The 15,466-nt window shown below is 43.4% G+C and overlaps 1 protein-coding gene across 1 annotated transcript in view; it reads left to right on the top strand.

The window, feature by feature from the left end:
• The window catches only part of LOC139417926 (reticulon-4 receptor-like 1), a 143,745-nt gene that overhangs the window by 127,234 nt on the left and 1,045 nt on the right, over window positions 1-15,466 (top strand). Inside the window, exons 2-5 of the mRNA XM_071166919.1 lie at window positions 9,943-10,112; window positions 10,366-10,650; window positions 13,548-13,706; window positions 14,752-14,907. Coding sequence (XP_071023020.1) covers window positions 9,943-10,112; window positions 10,366-10,650; window positions 13,548-13,706; window positions 14,752-14,907 — 770 coding nt within the window. The remainder of the gene's footprint in view (window positions 1-9,942; window positions 10,113-10,365; window positions 10,651-13,547; window positions 13,707-14,751; window positions 14,908-15,466) is intronic.

The following is a 15,466-nucleotide window of genomic DNA, read 5'->3' as shown; positions in this document are numbered from 1 at the left end:
TACTGGGGGGGTTACACCATGTAGTACTGTGGGGGTTACACCATGTAGTACTGGGGGGGGGGTTACACCATGTAGTACTGGGGGGGTTACACCATGTAGTACTGGGGGGGGGGGGGTTACACCATGTAGTACTGGGGGGGTTACACCATGTAGTACTGGGGGGGTTACACCATGTAGTACTGGGGGGGTTACACCATGTAGTACTGGGGGGGTTACACCATGTAGTACTGGGGGGGTTACACCATGTAGTACTGGGGGGGTTACACCATGTAGTACTGGGGGGGTTACACCATGTAGTACTGGGGGGGTTACACCATGTAGTACTGGGGGGGGGGGGTTACACCATGTAGTACTGGGGGGGTTCAGTTGGAGGAAACATTGCTTTTCTTCTACCTTTAGAGGATAACCTGCAGGATAGTGGTGTTTGCGTGCTTGTGTTGAAGTACAATTTTCTGTATTTGTGTTTGTTTGCTTGTGTGTGTGGGCGCCTTTGAGTGTGTGTGTGACAAACATACACACACAGACAGACACACACACACACAACGACATGAAAATAAAATAAAACTCTTGCTCAGTTGTGCACCGGGGCCGGAGGTTAATGATTTCTACGACAGACTATTTGGACCTGACGTTTATAGCATGCTAAATGGGGTTGTAGTGCATGACGAACCAATCAACTCTAAAGACACACAATGCAGTTTGGTTCTATTATCCCTGTAGCATTGTTGAGAACGTTAATTTATTCATGTTTTTAGCAGATTCTGTTAACTCTGTGGATGTTCATCAGACTCTGTTACCATGACACAAAGTCCTAACAGAAAGAGGAGAGCAGATGAAGATCGTCAGATGAACCCAGCCCCCCCCCCCCCCCCCCTATAAAAATTGTCAAAGACTCCAGTCACCCAAGTCATAGACTGTTCTCGGCAAGCGGTACCGGAACTCCAAAGTCTCAGTCCAAAAGGCTACTTAATTTACCGTTTCTACCCACAAGCCATAGGATTAGTATTACCCCCACCCGTTGTTTTCACACTACTGCTACTCGCTGTTTATTATCTATGAATAGTGACTTTACCCCTACCTACATGTACAAATTATCTCGATGTAACGGTTTTCTTCCTGGGAAGGAGAGGAGGACCATAATGCAGCGTGGTTAGTGTTCAACATCTTTAATATCGACGATAAACGAGAAAACAACAAAAATACAAAACAACAGAAGTGAAAACTGAAACAGTCCTATCTGGTGCAATGACAGAAGACAACCACCCACAAAATAGCCAAAGAATATGGCTGTCTAAATATGGTTCCCAATCAGAGACAACGACAGACAGCTGCCTCTAATTGAGAACCAATCTGGGCAACCGTAGACATACAGAACTACCTAGAAAGGTCAGCCCCATAAACATACAAAACCCCTAGACCAGACAAAACACATAAATCCCCCATGTCACACCCTGACCTAACCAAAATAATAAAGAAAACAATGAATAACTATGGCCAGGGCGTGACACTTGACGAACCTGTACCCCGCACATTGACTCTGTACCGTAACACCCTGTATATAGCCTCCACATTGACTCTGTACCGTAATACCCTGTAAATAGCCTCCACATTGACTCTTCACCGGTACCCCCTGTATATAGCCTCCACATTGACTCTGTAACGGTACCCCCTGTATATAGCCTCCACATTGACTCTGTAACGGTACCCCCCTGTATATAGCCTCCACATTGACTCTGTACCGGTACCCCCTGTATATAGTCTCCACACTGACTCTGTACCGTAATACCCTGTATATAGCCTCCACATTGACTCTGTACCGCAACACCCTGTATATAGCCTCCACATTGACTCTGTACCGTAATACCCTGTATATAGCCTCCACATTGACTCTGTACCGTAATACCCTGTATATAGTCTCCACATTGACTCTGTACCGTAATACCCTGTATATAGTCTCCACATTGACTCTGTACCGTAATACCCTGTATATAGTCTCCACATTGACTCTGTACCGTAATACCCTGTATATAGTCTCCACATTGACTCTGTACCGTAATACCCTGTATATAGTCTCCACATTGACTCTGTACCGTAATACCCTGTATATAGTCTCCACATTGACTCTGTACCGTAATACCCTGTATATAGCCTCCACATTGACTCTGTACCGTAATACCCTGTATATAGCCTCCACATTGACTCTGTACCGTAATACCCTGTATATAGTCTCCACATTGACTCTGTACCGTAATACCCTCTATATAGTCTCCACATTGACTCTGTACCGTAACACCCTGTATATAGCCTCCTCATTGACTCTGTACCGTAATACCCTGTATATAGCCTCCACATTGACTCTGTACCGTAATACCCTGTATATAGCCTCCACATTGACTCTGTACCGTAATACCCTGTACATAGCCTCCACATTGACTCTGTACCGTAATACCCTGTATATAGCCTCCACATTGACTCTGTACCGTAATACCCTGTATATAGCCTCCACATTGACTCTGTACCGTAATACCCTGTATATAGCCTCCACATTGACTCTGTACCGTAATACCCTGTATATAGCCTCCACATTGACTCTGTACCGTAATACCCTGTATATAGCCTCCACATTGTTATTTTATTGTGTTCCATTATTCTTTACAAAAAAAAATACTCTAGTTAATTTAGTCAATATTATCTTAATTATATTTGATTAATACTGCATTGTTGGTTAAGGGCTTGTAAGTAAGCATTTGACGGTAAGCTCTACACCTTCTGTATTACCTTTTGTAATAAACATTTGATTTTGATTAAGTGCAGCCTAAGTAAGCCTTTCATTATGTTGCTATGATTGTCTTTCTATAATATAAAAATGGTATTCATCTTCCCGAGGTTGCGTCTTTGTGATGTTGGGTTGGCCCAGAGAGTTACTTAGTATGTATGTATCTTATCAACGATCCTAATGTACAGCTTCAGTGATATGGCCAGGTGTTGGAGCAGAGACTGAAACCAATGCGCTCCAGGAGAATGACTGGCTACTACTGAGATTTTTCTCAATTTTGTCCAACCTTGGCTACTGGAGAACAATGAATTAGGAGAAGGACATCTGAGTCTTATTATCAAATGGAATGTTGATAGGAATCAAAACAAAATAGTTTGAGAAAGAAACATTGTGTCCAAGAGTCTGTCTGTTGTCCTAGGGTTTGTGTCTGTTGTATTAGGGTCTGTGTCTGTTGTCCTAGGGTTTGTGTCTGTTGTATTAGGGTCTGTGTCTGTTGTCCTAGGGTCTGTGTCTGTTGTATTAGGGTCTGTGTCTGTTGTACTAGGGTCTGTGTCTGTTGTACTAGGGTCTGTGTCTGTTGTACTAGGGGTTTGTCTGTTGTCCTAGGGTCTGTGTCTGTTGTCCTAGGGTCTGTGTCTGATGTACTAGGGTCTGTGTCTGTTGTCCTAGTGTCTGTGTCTGTTGTATTAGGGTCTGTGTCTGTTGTACTAGGGTCTGTGTCTGTTGTACTAGGGTCTGTGTCTGTTGTACTAGGGGTTTTGTCTGTTGTACTAGGGTCTGTGTCTGTTGTACTAGGGTCTGTGTCTGTTGTACTAGGGTCTGTGTCTGTTGTCCTAGGGTCTGTGTCTGTTGTACTAGGGTCTGTGTCTGTTGTACTAAGGTCTGTGTCTGTTGTCCTAGTGTCTGTGTCTGTTGTCCTAGTGTCTGTGTCTGTTGTATTAGGGTCTGTGTCTGTTGTCCTAGTGTCTGTGTCTGTTGTTCTAGTGTCTGTGTCTGTTGTCCTAGGGTCTGTGTCTGTTGTCCTAGGGTCTGTGTCTGTTGTCCTAGGGTCTGTGTCTGTTGTCCTAGTGTCCGTGTCTGTTGTCCTAGTGTCTGTGTCTGTTGTAATAGGGTCTGTGTCTGTTGTCCTAGTGTCTGTGTCTGTTGTACTAGGGTTTTTGTCTGTTGTCCTAGGGTCTGTGTCTGTTGTACTAGGGTCTGTGTCTGTTGTCCTAGGGTCTGTGTCTGTTGTCCTAGGGTCTGTGTCTGTTGTCCTAGGGTCTGTGTCTGTTGTCCTAGTGTCTGTTGTCCTAGTGTCTGTGTCTTTTGTATTAGGGTCTGTGTCTGTTGTACTAGGGTTTTTGTCTGTTGTCCTAGGGTCTGTGTCTGTTGTACTAGGGTCTGTGTCTGTTGTACTAGGGTTTGTGTCTGTTGTTCTAGTGTCTGTGTCTGTTGTATTAGGGTCCGTGTCTGTTGTACTAGGGTCTGTGTCTGTTGTACTAGGGTTTGTGTCTGTTGTCCTAGGGTCTGTGTCTGTTGTACTAGGGTTTTTGTCTGTTGTCCTAGGGTCTGTGTTTGTTGTACTAGGGTCTGTGTCTGTTGTAATAGGGTCTGTATCTGTTGTGCTAGGGTCTGTGTCTGTTGTCCTAGGGCCTGTGTCTGTTGTACTAGGGTATGTGCCTGTTGTACTAGGGTATGTGTCTGTTGTCCCCGGGTCTGTGTCTGTTGTCCTAGGGTCTGTGCCTGTTGTACTAGGGTATGTGTCTGTTGTCCCCGTTTCTGTGTCTGTTGTCCTGGGGTCTGTGCTTGCTGTATCAGGGTCTGTGCCTGTTGTATCAGGGTCTGTGCCTGTTGTACCAGGGTCTGTGTCTGTTGTACTAGGGTCTGTGTCTGTTGTCCTGGGGTATATGTCTGGTGTCCCAGGGTCTGTGTCTGTTGTTCTTTTTCTTAGATGATTCAGGACATTCTATAATACCTCTTACTAGGTAAACTACTACAGCTGAGGCAGTATAACACTGTAATACATATTAGCATCACTACTGTCTGGCCCGTGAGACTTATAGTAGATGTTGTGAGAATTAATAGTAGATGTTCTGACTGTACATTATTGTCTTATAGACAGGCATCAGCAGCCAGCAGCATATGGATGGCAAGAACCAGCATCTGGGTGGCATCACGCTACATCAACAGCCCTATCAGCATGTCGTGGGGACCCAGAGAACGAGCATTCACACATACTTCATCTTGACTGACGAACATGAGGGTACCTTGCAAGCCATCTGGCTCACTGGGCTGTTTTGATGAGCTTTGTCTTTGGTACCTCATCCAGTCTGTCAAACTTGAACACTTTTTCTACAAACGACAATCTACGACACTGACGTTTACACAACTGAGGCGAATCCCGGGGTAGCAGAGTTGAGGGACAGAACGGCGCATTAAACAGATCTGTTTGAGAAACAGAAATGTTTGTGTTTTATTTACAAAATGCCGCCAGGCAAATAGCCATCTAAAAAAACAGCTGAATTTAACCCACGTTCTTTTGTCCAGGGGAATTCTCTCCGTTTGGTTCTTCACATGTATCTGAAAGCATCATAACAAGGCACATGAGGAGCCTACCGAAGCAGTTTCTGTTAATGATGGTGAAGGCCCTTCTACCGCTGCTAATAGTTTTGGTGATGTGCCAGCACTAAGCTCACATTGTGATTCAGCTCTGTATAATACGAGTATTGTGGATAATTGTGATTCAGCTCTATATAATAAGAGTGTTGTGGATAATTGTGATTCAGATCTATATAATAAGAGTGTTGTGGATAATTGTGCTCAACTCAAAGCAGCAGGAGCTGGTGAAACAGCAGTAAAGGCTTTAGTTAGTTCCATTGAAGAGAGAGTTGATGATGATCCACAGTCAAGCTAAACAGTCAGTGAAGAAGTGTCTGTCTTTACAGGAAACTGGCAACAATGATATAGATAGATCCAGTGTTTTGGGCAAATAGAAAATCCTTTCAGTGTATTGAATTCTGAAAACCAAAAGGTTGAAATATTTCTCAGAGAGAAGAGGGAACTCAAGATCCAGTTGAAAATGTTCTTGGCGCAAGATTTGACACGCGTTGCAAAGAAATCACTGGAACGTATGACCAGGTTATTGTTACAGAAAAATTCATGAACATACCCATTTTTGTTGACGTTTAGAGTCTATTTACAAAAATGCACACGTAAATTAAATGTGGCAGCCTGTGGATGGTCCCAAAGAAAGTCTACTTCGACCTGTGTGATGGATCGTTAAGAAACATTCTCTATTCTCAGAAGAGACTCATACAATATGAATTAAACTCTTGTACGACGACTTTGAAACCGCTATTCCCCTTGGTTCGAAGCGTGGCATGCATACATACATTGGGTGCCATTTACTTTACAAAATGCCTCTCCAAAGTGGAATGGGGTCGATTATTGTTACTATGTCTGTTGTTGCGTGTGAGTACCTGTGCTGTGTGTTTAGGGCTTTCGTGCCCTTGTGGATTGCGCAGATGATTACGGGTCTCGTCCCGTGTGTTAATCATTGTGCACGTCATTGTGCACGTGCGTATTTATTTGAGGTGCTCCTGGCCCTGTTGTTTGGGTTTCAACCTTGTGTTTTCGTTACGTGTCTGTTTGGTTTTCGTCCCCATGCCTTTACACGGCACGCCGTAATTTTGGGCTTAATAAAAAAGCCTGTTACGCATTCCTGCGCCTGTCTCCCGAATCATTTGTATCAGCGTGACACTTACAGTACTTTCATACAAGTGAGAATGTTTCAATTGATATCGTGCATGACATCGTGGAGGGAAGTTTGAGGTGAAGCCGCTACAACAGCACTTGCAAAACAAGCATTTCACCTTTAAAAGAAATGAGAATTCAGAGCTTCAACTATGGTTATATGGGAAGAAGCAACAGAGCCCAGCAGTGTGAAGTCTGGGTTCCAATGATTTGGACTTAAATGCCATTCAGTCTTGGTGTCTACTACGCAGTTTACCCACTTATCGTTCGTTGGTGGCTTGTTGTCTCCAAATGATCAACACTGGCATTTGATCACATTGTGTTATCAGACGGTATTACAGTCTATTTTGAAGCACTTGATTGCAGAACGCCCACAGATTGTTTTAGCATTTGTTTCCTGGGAAAAGGTTGTAACCAAAGCATAATTTTACGATGTATTCTGAAAATCAGGCCAATTCTCAATAGCTGGTATATGCACTATGAAGCAAAGCACTTATTCAAAAAAATGTTTTAAAGAAGTGAAAACATAACTAACTACAAGAAACACCAAAGTGCCATGGCAACAACTGGCAAACATTTGACCTAGAATGATTGGATGGTCCAGAGAAAATGGTCGCCTTGAATCTGATGCAATGGAAGAAGCTGATGAGATAGGATGCCTTCTTCCAGGAGTCTGAGTGTAAAATGGGTCAAACATCAAGGGAATGTAACAGTATACCGTTCAGATTTGGTTGTTCGTCTTATAGTTCATTGTGAGATGCCAATATTTCACGAAATTCCAGTGTATTCTTGTAAAAGATGACAACGTACTGCCGGTTGCTTTAGACACACTGAGTCTTTCAACATGTCCGTGCCATGCGAAGTTGTACGGACCGGAAAGGGACCCCGTGTTGTTGGTGGTTGAACATCTCTTCTATTTACAAAGCATATCGACATACAGATGTCATATGGTTGTGGTGATGATTCCAGTTTGTTTGTGATCCCGTGTTGCTTAGTGTGATTTCATTACGTTGTAAACAGTATCAGAGCAATTTATAAATTCTCCGACTAGGGGGGTGTGGCTTTCAATTCGCACTGTCCCCACTGCTATATTTTATTTCAAAGATTGTGCACAAATGCAGGAACCGTTTGAGCTGTTTTTTTGGCATCTCATGTAATAAACATATCCTCTTATTGCAATATATTTTTTTGTGTTGACTGATTTATGGTAGTAATATAATGTCTCTTTGTTTACCCTGATCCGACTCAATTTATTTAGTATTATGAGTCAGAGTGAATTCGTAATGACACTTGTAGGAGTAAACATTACTCTCTACGATACTGAACAAAGAGAGAGAGAGAGAGAGAGAGAGAGAGAGAGAGACAGCGAGAGAGAGAGAGAGAGAGAGAGAGAGACAGACAGACAGACAGGCGGAGAGAGCGAAAGCAAGAGAGAGATATAAAGAGAGAGAGGAGAGAGAGAGAGAGAGAGAGAGAGTAAAAGAAAAAAAAGTGACATAGTTATTTAAAAATGGAAATACTGTACAGAATGAAATGCAATGATGCAGAGTAACATTTCAATTGAGTCAAAAAAATGTATTTGTTTCCATTTGTTTACGTTTTAATCTTTTTTGGACTGGGACCAAATGTTAACATTTTCTTCAAATAGACTTGATTTACTCCGCCATTTTTACTGTGTAATGTTACACACGCAGTGCATTCAGGAAGTATTTACTGTGTAATGTTACACACGCAGTGCATTCAGGAAGTATTTACTGTGTAATGTTACACACGCAGTGCATTCAGGAAGTATTCAGACCCCTTGACTTTTTCCACATTTTGTTACGTTACAGCCTTATTCTAATATGGATTCAAATGTTTGTTCCCCCTCATCAATCAGCACACAATACAATTAATTCTGTCTCTCTCTCCTCTCCTCTCCTCTCCTCTCCTCTCTATAGTCTCTCTCTCTCTTTCCTCTCCTCTCTCTATAGTCTCTCTCTCTCTCTCCTCTCCTCTCTATAGTCTCTCTCTCTCTCTCTCTCTCTCTCTCTCTCTCTCCTCTATATAGTCTCTCTATCTCTCTCTCTCTCTCTCTCTCTCTTTCCTCTCCTCTCTCTATAGTCTCTCTCTCTCTCTCTCTCTCTCTTTCCTCTCCCCTCTCTATAGTGTCTCTCTCTCTCTCTCTCTCTTTCCTCTCCTCTCTCTATAGTCTCTCTCTCTCTCTCTCTCTTTCCTCTCCTCTCTCTATAGTCTCTCTCTCTCTCTCTCTCTCTCTCTCTCTCTCTCTCTATGCTCTCTCTTTCTCTGTGCTACCTCTCTTTCTCGCTCTGTTGTTCCATTCCTCTATTCCTACCCTCTGCCATGTTCCCCTCCTCTCTGCCATGTTCACCTCCTCTCTGCTATGTTCCCCTCCTCTCTGCTATGTTCCTCTCCTCTCTGCTATGTTCCCCTCCTCTCTGCTATGTTCCTCTCCTCTCTGCTATGTTCCCCTCCTCTCTGCCATGTTCCCCTCCTCTCTGCCATGTTCCCCTCCTCTCTGCCATGTCCCCCTCCTCTCTGCCATGTTCCCCTCCTCTCTGCTATGTTCCCCTCCTCTCTGCCATGTTCCCCTCCTCTCTGCCATGTTCCCCTCCTCTCTGCAATGTTCCCCTCCTCTCTGCTATGTTCCCCTCCTCTCTGCTATGTTCCCCTCCTCTCTGCTATGTTCCTCTCCTCTCTGCCATGTTCCCCTCCTCTCTGCCATGTTCCTCTCCTCTCTGCCATGTTCCTCTCCTCTCTGCCATGTTCCCCTCCTCTCTGCTATGTTCCCCTCCTCTCTGCTATGTTCTCCTCCTCTCTGCTTAGTTCCCCTCCTCTCTGCCATGTTCCCCTCCTCTCTGCCATGTTCCCCTCCTCTCTGCTATGTTCCCCTCCTCTCCCCCTCCTCTCTGCTATGTTCCCCTCCTCTCTGCCATGTTCCCCTCCTCTCTGCCATGTTCCCCTCCTCTCTGCCATGTTCCCCTCCTCTCTGCTATGTTCCCCTCCTCTCTGCTATGTTCCCCTCCTCTCTGCCATGTTCCCCTCCTCTCTGCTATGTTCCCCTCCTCTCTGCCATGTTCCCCTCCTCTCTACCATGTTCCCCTCCTCTCTGCCATGTTCCCCTCCTCTCTGCCATGTTCCCCTCCTCTCTGTCCTGTTCCCCTCCTCTCTGCCCTGTTCCCCTCCTCTCTGCCATGTTCCCCTCCTCTCTGCCATGTTCCCCTCCTCTCTGCCATGTTCCCCTCCTCTCTGTCCTGTTCCCCTCCTCTCTGCTATGTTCCCCTCCTCTCTGCCCTCTGTCTTTTATTTTGGTACCAGCTGACTTGACAGTAGTAGTGCCAATAAAAGTTTTCCAAAAGATGTCTCTCCTCTCTGAAGTTGTGTTGCTGGTGTGGTGCTGTGTGTCCCAACTAACTTCCTCTTTCGTCTGTCAGGTTCTGGAGGTGTAGAGCTGCTCCTCGTCCTGTGCGGCCTGGACCTCTCCTCCCCCTGTCCCAGGGACTGTATCTGCTACACCTCTCCCAGCACCGTATCCTGTCAGGCACACAACTTTCCGTCTGTCCCAGAGGAGATCCCAGCCCAGAGCGAGAGGGTCTTCCTGCAGGTAAGAACCAGTTGATTACTCAACCATGTGTAGTCTAGGAAATTAAAAAGCATTTGTACTAAAAAATAAAATGTAATGCTGAGTGTCTTGGACTTCTTCTTTTGGAATAGGTTTGTCTAATTATAATTTCTAATGTTGCCGTCCGTCAATGTTGCCATCCGGTTTCCAAAGAGCCACATCCAGACCACATCCAAAGAGCCACATCCAGACCCTAAGCAGCGTTCTCATCCTTTGTTTCTCTCCATTCTTCCAGAACAACAAGATTCAGCGTCTGCTGCGAGGCCACTTCAGTCCCACCACGGTCATGCTGTGGCTCTACTCCAACAACATCTCTTACATCCAGGCCTCCACTTTTCACGGCTTTGCCCGTCTGGAGGAGCTGGATTTGGGGGACAACCGTCACCTGAGGGCCCTGGCTTCAGACACCTTCCAGGGCCTAGGCCGCCTGCACGCCCTGCACCTCTACCACTGTGGGCTGCTCAGCCTGCCGCCGGGGATCTTCGAGGGGCTCAGCAGCCTGCAGTACCTCTATCTGCAGGTAGAGGAATAAAATAGAAAATCTTAGCTATATTAGATAGCTAGTGTCGTGGCAAATTGCAAGATTATTTTATAATGCTTGTATTGCATTAGAATGGTTGTTTTATTCGACAGAATAGAGTGTTCTGTTAACTATTGTGTGTGTGTGTTCCACTGAGGATTGGGCCTCTATGAGATAACACTGACAGAGGAGATTTATGATGTCTTTGGGTAATAAAGCCTAAAGAGCATTCCAGACAACATGAGGTAATGTTTTTGTGCTATGCCGTACAAGGGTGAGACGGGTTCCAGTTTGGAGTAGGAGGGGGCCAGACACTGGTCTTTACAATGAGACCTGTTGACACAGCAGTAACTCTCTGCTATGTTTTATAGCTATCTTTCATACAAATCTTAACCTTGTGACCCATTCTATGTATCTGTTGTTCGTCATGTAAGTTGAGAGGTGTGTATCTTGGCTATAAAAGATCTTTGTACTTTTCTGTTGTTACTTTTCAATGGTTCATTAGAGATAGCGCATCATTGAAAGTCAAAAGGCTATTGCAAAGCTCTTATTATTATTAAAAATAAAGTTTAAGTATAACTCTGACTGGCGTGTGAAGTTTGTAACTCTCCTCATTTGGTAAAGCAGAAATAAGCCACCAAACTAGCTACACACATCATGGCTATAGTGAGAACCTACTTTCTATATTTATCTCAGTGCCTTCAGGAAGTATTCAGACCCATTGACTTTTTACACATTTTGTCAGGTTACAGTCTTGTTCTAAAATTGATTAAATCGTTTTTTCCCCCTCATCAATCTAAACACAATATATCATAATGACAAAGCAAAAATAGATTTTTACATTTTTTTTTGCAAATAAAAATAAAAACTGAAATATGACATTTACATAAGTATACAGACCCTTTACTCAGTACTTTGTTGAAGCATCTTTGGCAGCGATTACAGCCTCCAGTCTTCCCGGGTTTGACGCTAGAAGCTTAGCACACCTGTATTTGGGGAGGTCCTCCCATTCTTCTCTGCAGATCTTCTCAAGCTCTGTCAGGTTGGATGGGGAGTTTCGTTGCAGCACAGCTATTTTCATGTCTCAGAGATGTTCAATTGGGTCCGGGGCTGGGTCTGTGTTGTCTTGGCTGTGTGCTTTGTGTCGTTGTCCTGTTGGAAGGGGAACCTTCGCCCCAGTCTGAGGTCCTGAGCACTCTGGAGCAAGTTTTCATCAAGGATCTCTCTGTACTTTGCTCTGTTCATCTTTGCCTCGATCCTGACTAGTCTCCCAGTTCCGTCTGCTGCTGAAAAACATCCTTCATCATAGGGATGGTGCCAGGTTTCCTCCAGACGTGACGTTTCGCATTCAGACCAAAGACTTCAATCTTGGTTTCATCCAATCAAATCCAATCAAATTTACTTATATAGCCCTTCATACATCAGCTGATATCTCAAAGTGCTGTACAGAAACCCAGCCTAAAGCCCCAAACAGCAAGCAATGCAGGTGTAGAAGCACGGTGGCTAGGAAAAACTCCCTAGAAAGGCCAAAACCTAGGAAGAAACCTAGAGAGGAACCAGGCTATGAAGGGTGGCCAGTCCTCTTCTGGCTGTGCCGGGTGGAGATTATAACAGAACATGGCCAAGATGTTCAAATGTTCATAAATGACCAGCAGGGTCAAATAATAATAATCACAGTAGTTGTCGAGGGTGCTCCAGATAATCTTGGTGCTCATGGTCTGAGAGTCTTTAGGTGCCTTTTGGCAAACTCCAAAGCGGGCTGTCATTACTGAGGAGTGGCTTCCATCTGGCCATTTTACCATAAATGCCTGATTGGTGGAGTGCTGCACAGATGGTTGTCCTTCTGGTAGGTTCTCCCATCTCCTCAGAGGAACTCTATAACTCTGTCAGATTGACCATTAGATTCTTGGTCACCTCCCTGACCAGGCCTCTTCTCCCCCGATTGCTCAGTTTTGCCGGGTGGCCATCTCTAGGAAGAGTCTTTGTTGCTACAGGCCGCAGTGGAGGCCGCGGTGGAGGCCACGGTGGAGGCCACGGCGTTCTTGGATAATGCAGTAATGTTTTGGTATCCTTCCCCACATCTGTGCCTCGATACAATCCTGTCTCTGAGCTCTACGGACAATTCCTTCGACCTCACGGCTTGGTTTTTGCTCTGACATGCACTGTCAACTGTGGGACGTTATATAGACAGGTGTGTGCCTTTCCAAATCATGTCCAATCAAGAACCAGAAGTGGACTCCAATCAAGTTGTAGAAACATCTTAAGGATGATCAATGGAAAAAGGATGCGCCTGAGCTCAATTTCGAGTCTCATAGCAAATGGTAAATAAGATTTAGTTTTTTTTCTTCTTTTTTTCTGTTATTCTAAAACCCCTTGTTCCCCACTTTGTCATTATGGGATATTGTGACGTCATTATGGGGTATTGTGATGTCATTATGGGATATTGTGATGTCAATATGGGATTTTGTGATGTCATTATGGGGTATTGTGATGTCATTATGGGGTATTGTGATGTCATTATGGGATATTGTGTGTAGATTGCTGAGGATTGATTTTTTCTTAATCTATTTTAGAATAAGGCTGTAACGTAACAAAATGTGGAAAGAGTCAAGGGGTCTGAATACTTTCCGAAGGCACTGTAAACAGATCTTAATTTGACCAGTTTCTCCACGGGAGAAAATGTATCCTGCATAAGGAGGATTTGATTATATATACATATATAATTTAAAAAAACATTCAAATGCTAAATTAGTTTAGATCGGCTGTGAGGTTTCAGGGAATGTATGTTTCTACTAGGGTACTTTTTGATTTTCATGACAACAGAGTGATCAAATTAAGATACTACATCTGTATTTCTCTCCCTACTTCTCCCATCCCTCCTCCTCATCACTCCACAGAACAACCAGTTGGAGTTCCTGGAAGATGATCTGTTTGTGGACCTGCTGAACCTCACCCACCTCTTCCTCCATGGCAACAAGCTCTGGTCCCTCCACCAGAACACATTCAGGGGACTGGGAGTCCTGGACCGCCTCTTACTACACCAGAACCGGCTACAGGTACAGACACTCCGAAGTCTTTCTTTTTTTTTTCTTTTTTTTAAACACTGAAGCTGTGTACTAGAGTCTGCAGAATTAGAGCTAGGCCAGCCAGCCCACCAGACACACCAAAGTCAGGACCTCCAGACAACCCCAAAGTCAGGACCTCCAGACAACCCCAAAGTCAGGACCTCCAGACAGACCCAAAGTCAGGACCTCCAGACAGCCCCAAAGTCAGGACCTCCAGTCAGCCCCAACGTCAGGACTACCAGACACACCAAAGTCAGGCCCTCCAGACAGCCCCAAAGTCAGGACCTCCAGACAGCCCCAAAGTCAGGACTACCAGACACACCAAAGTCAGGACTACCAGACACACCAAAGTCAGGCCCTCCAGTCAGCCCCAAAGTCAGGACCCCCAGACAGCCCCAAAGTCAGGACCTCCAGACAGCCCCAAAGTCAGGACCTCCAGACACCCCAAAGTCAGTACAACCAGCCAGCCCACCAGACACCCCAAAGTCAAGACCACCAGAGCCAAGAACTCTTTCACCCCTCCCCAATTCAGTCTTTTACTTGGATAAATGTTGAAATATTCATTGTACTTCATCACCAGGGATTTTTTTGCCTACTGTCTATTACTGGTCTATTACTGGCCTATTACTGGTGTATTACTGGTGTATTACTGGTGTATTACTGTCTATTACTGGTCTATTACTGGTCTATTACTGGTCTATTGCTGGTCTATTACTGGTCTATTACTGGTCTATTACTGGTCTATTACTGGTCTATTACTGGTCTATTACTGTCTATTACTGGTCTATTACTGGTCTATTACTGGTCTATTACTGGTCTATTACTGGTCTATTACTGGTCTATTACTGGTCTATTGCTGGTCTATTACTGGTCTATTACTGGTCTATTGCTGGTCTATTGCTCTTCCTATTGGAATGGGGATTTTGTGTGTATGTACATTGCTTCTAAATTAATTTAATCAAGTACAGAAAATAATATAGAATAGTTGAGGATATTAATATGGCATTTAGCATCAATGGTTTCTGATCTAATGCAGTGGGTCCACCGTCTGGCGTTCCACGACCTGAGTCGCCTCACCACCCTCTACCTGTTCAACAACTCTCTGACTGAGCTGTCTGGGGCCAGCCTGGCTCTGCTGTCTTCCCTGGAGTACCTCAGACTCAACAACAACCCCTGGGAGTGTGACTGCAAGGTGGATTCCAAAACACACAACTTGCTTTTTCAGCTAGCCAAGATACTTTCACGATAGACTCATATTCTGACCATCTCCCCTTTTTGTGCTTGTTTCATTTTGATTGATTTTTTTTGTCTTTTTTTTCATTTTGTATTTTTCAAATCAAATCAAATCAAATTGTATTTATTTATTTATCTTATTTATTAGTATTTATTTATTATTGTTATTATTTATTATGATTTATTTATTTATATTACTATTTATTATTATTTATTTATTATTATTTATTATTTATTTACTATTATTATTTATTTATTTATCTTATTATTTATTAGTATTATTATTATCATTATTATTTATGTATTTATTTATTATTATTATTATTATTTATTATTATTATTATTATTTATGTATTATTGTTTAATATTATTATTATTATTATTTATGTATTTATTTATTATTATTATTATTTATTATTATTATTATTATCATTTATGTATTATTATTTAATATTATTATTATTATTATTTGTGCATTTATTTATTATTATTATTTATTATTATTTATTTATTAGTAT

The sequence above is a fragment of the Oncorhynchus clarkii genome, chromosome 10 (assembly GCF_045791955.1).
Source record: "Oncorhynchus clarkii lewisi isolate Uvic-CL-2024 chromosome 10, UVic_Ocla_1.0, whole genome shotgun sequence".
Classification (NCBI taxonomy): Eukaryota; Metazoa; Chordata; class Actinopteri; order Salmoniformes; family Salmonidae; genus Oncorhynchus; species Oncorhynchus clarkii.
Note: the sequence above shows the minus strand (reverse complement) of the source record. Positions and strands in the feature narration are given on the sequence as shown.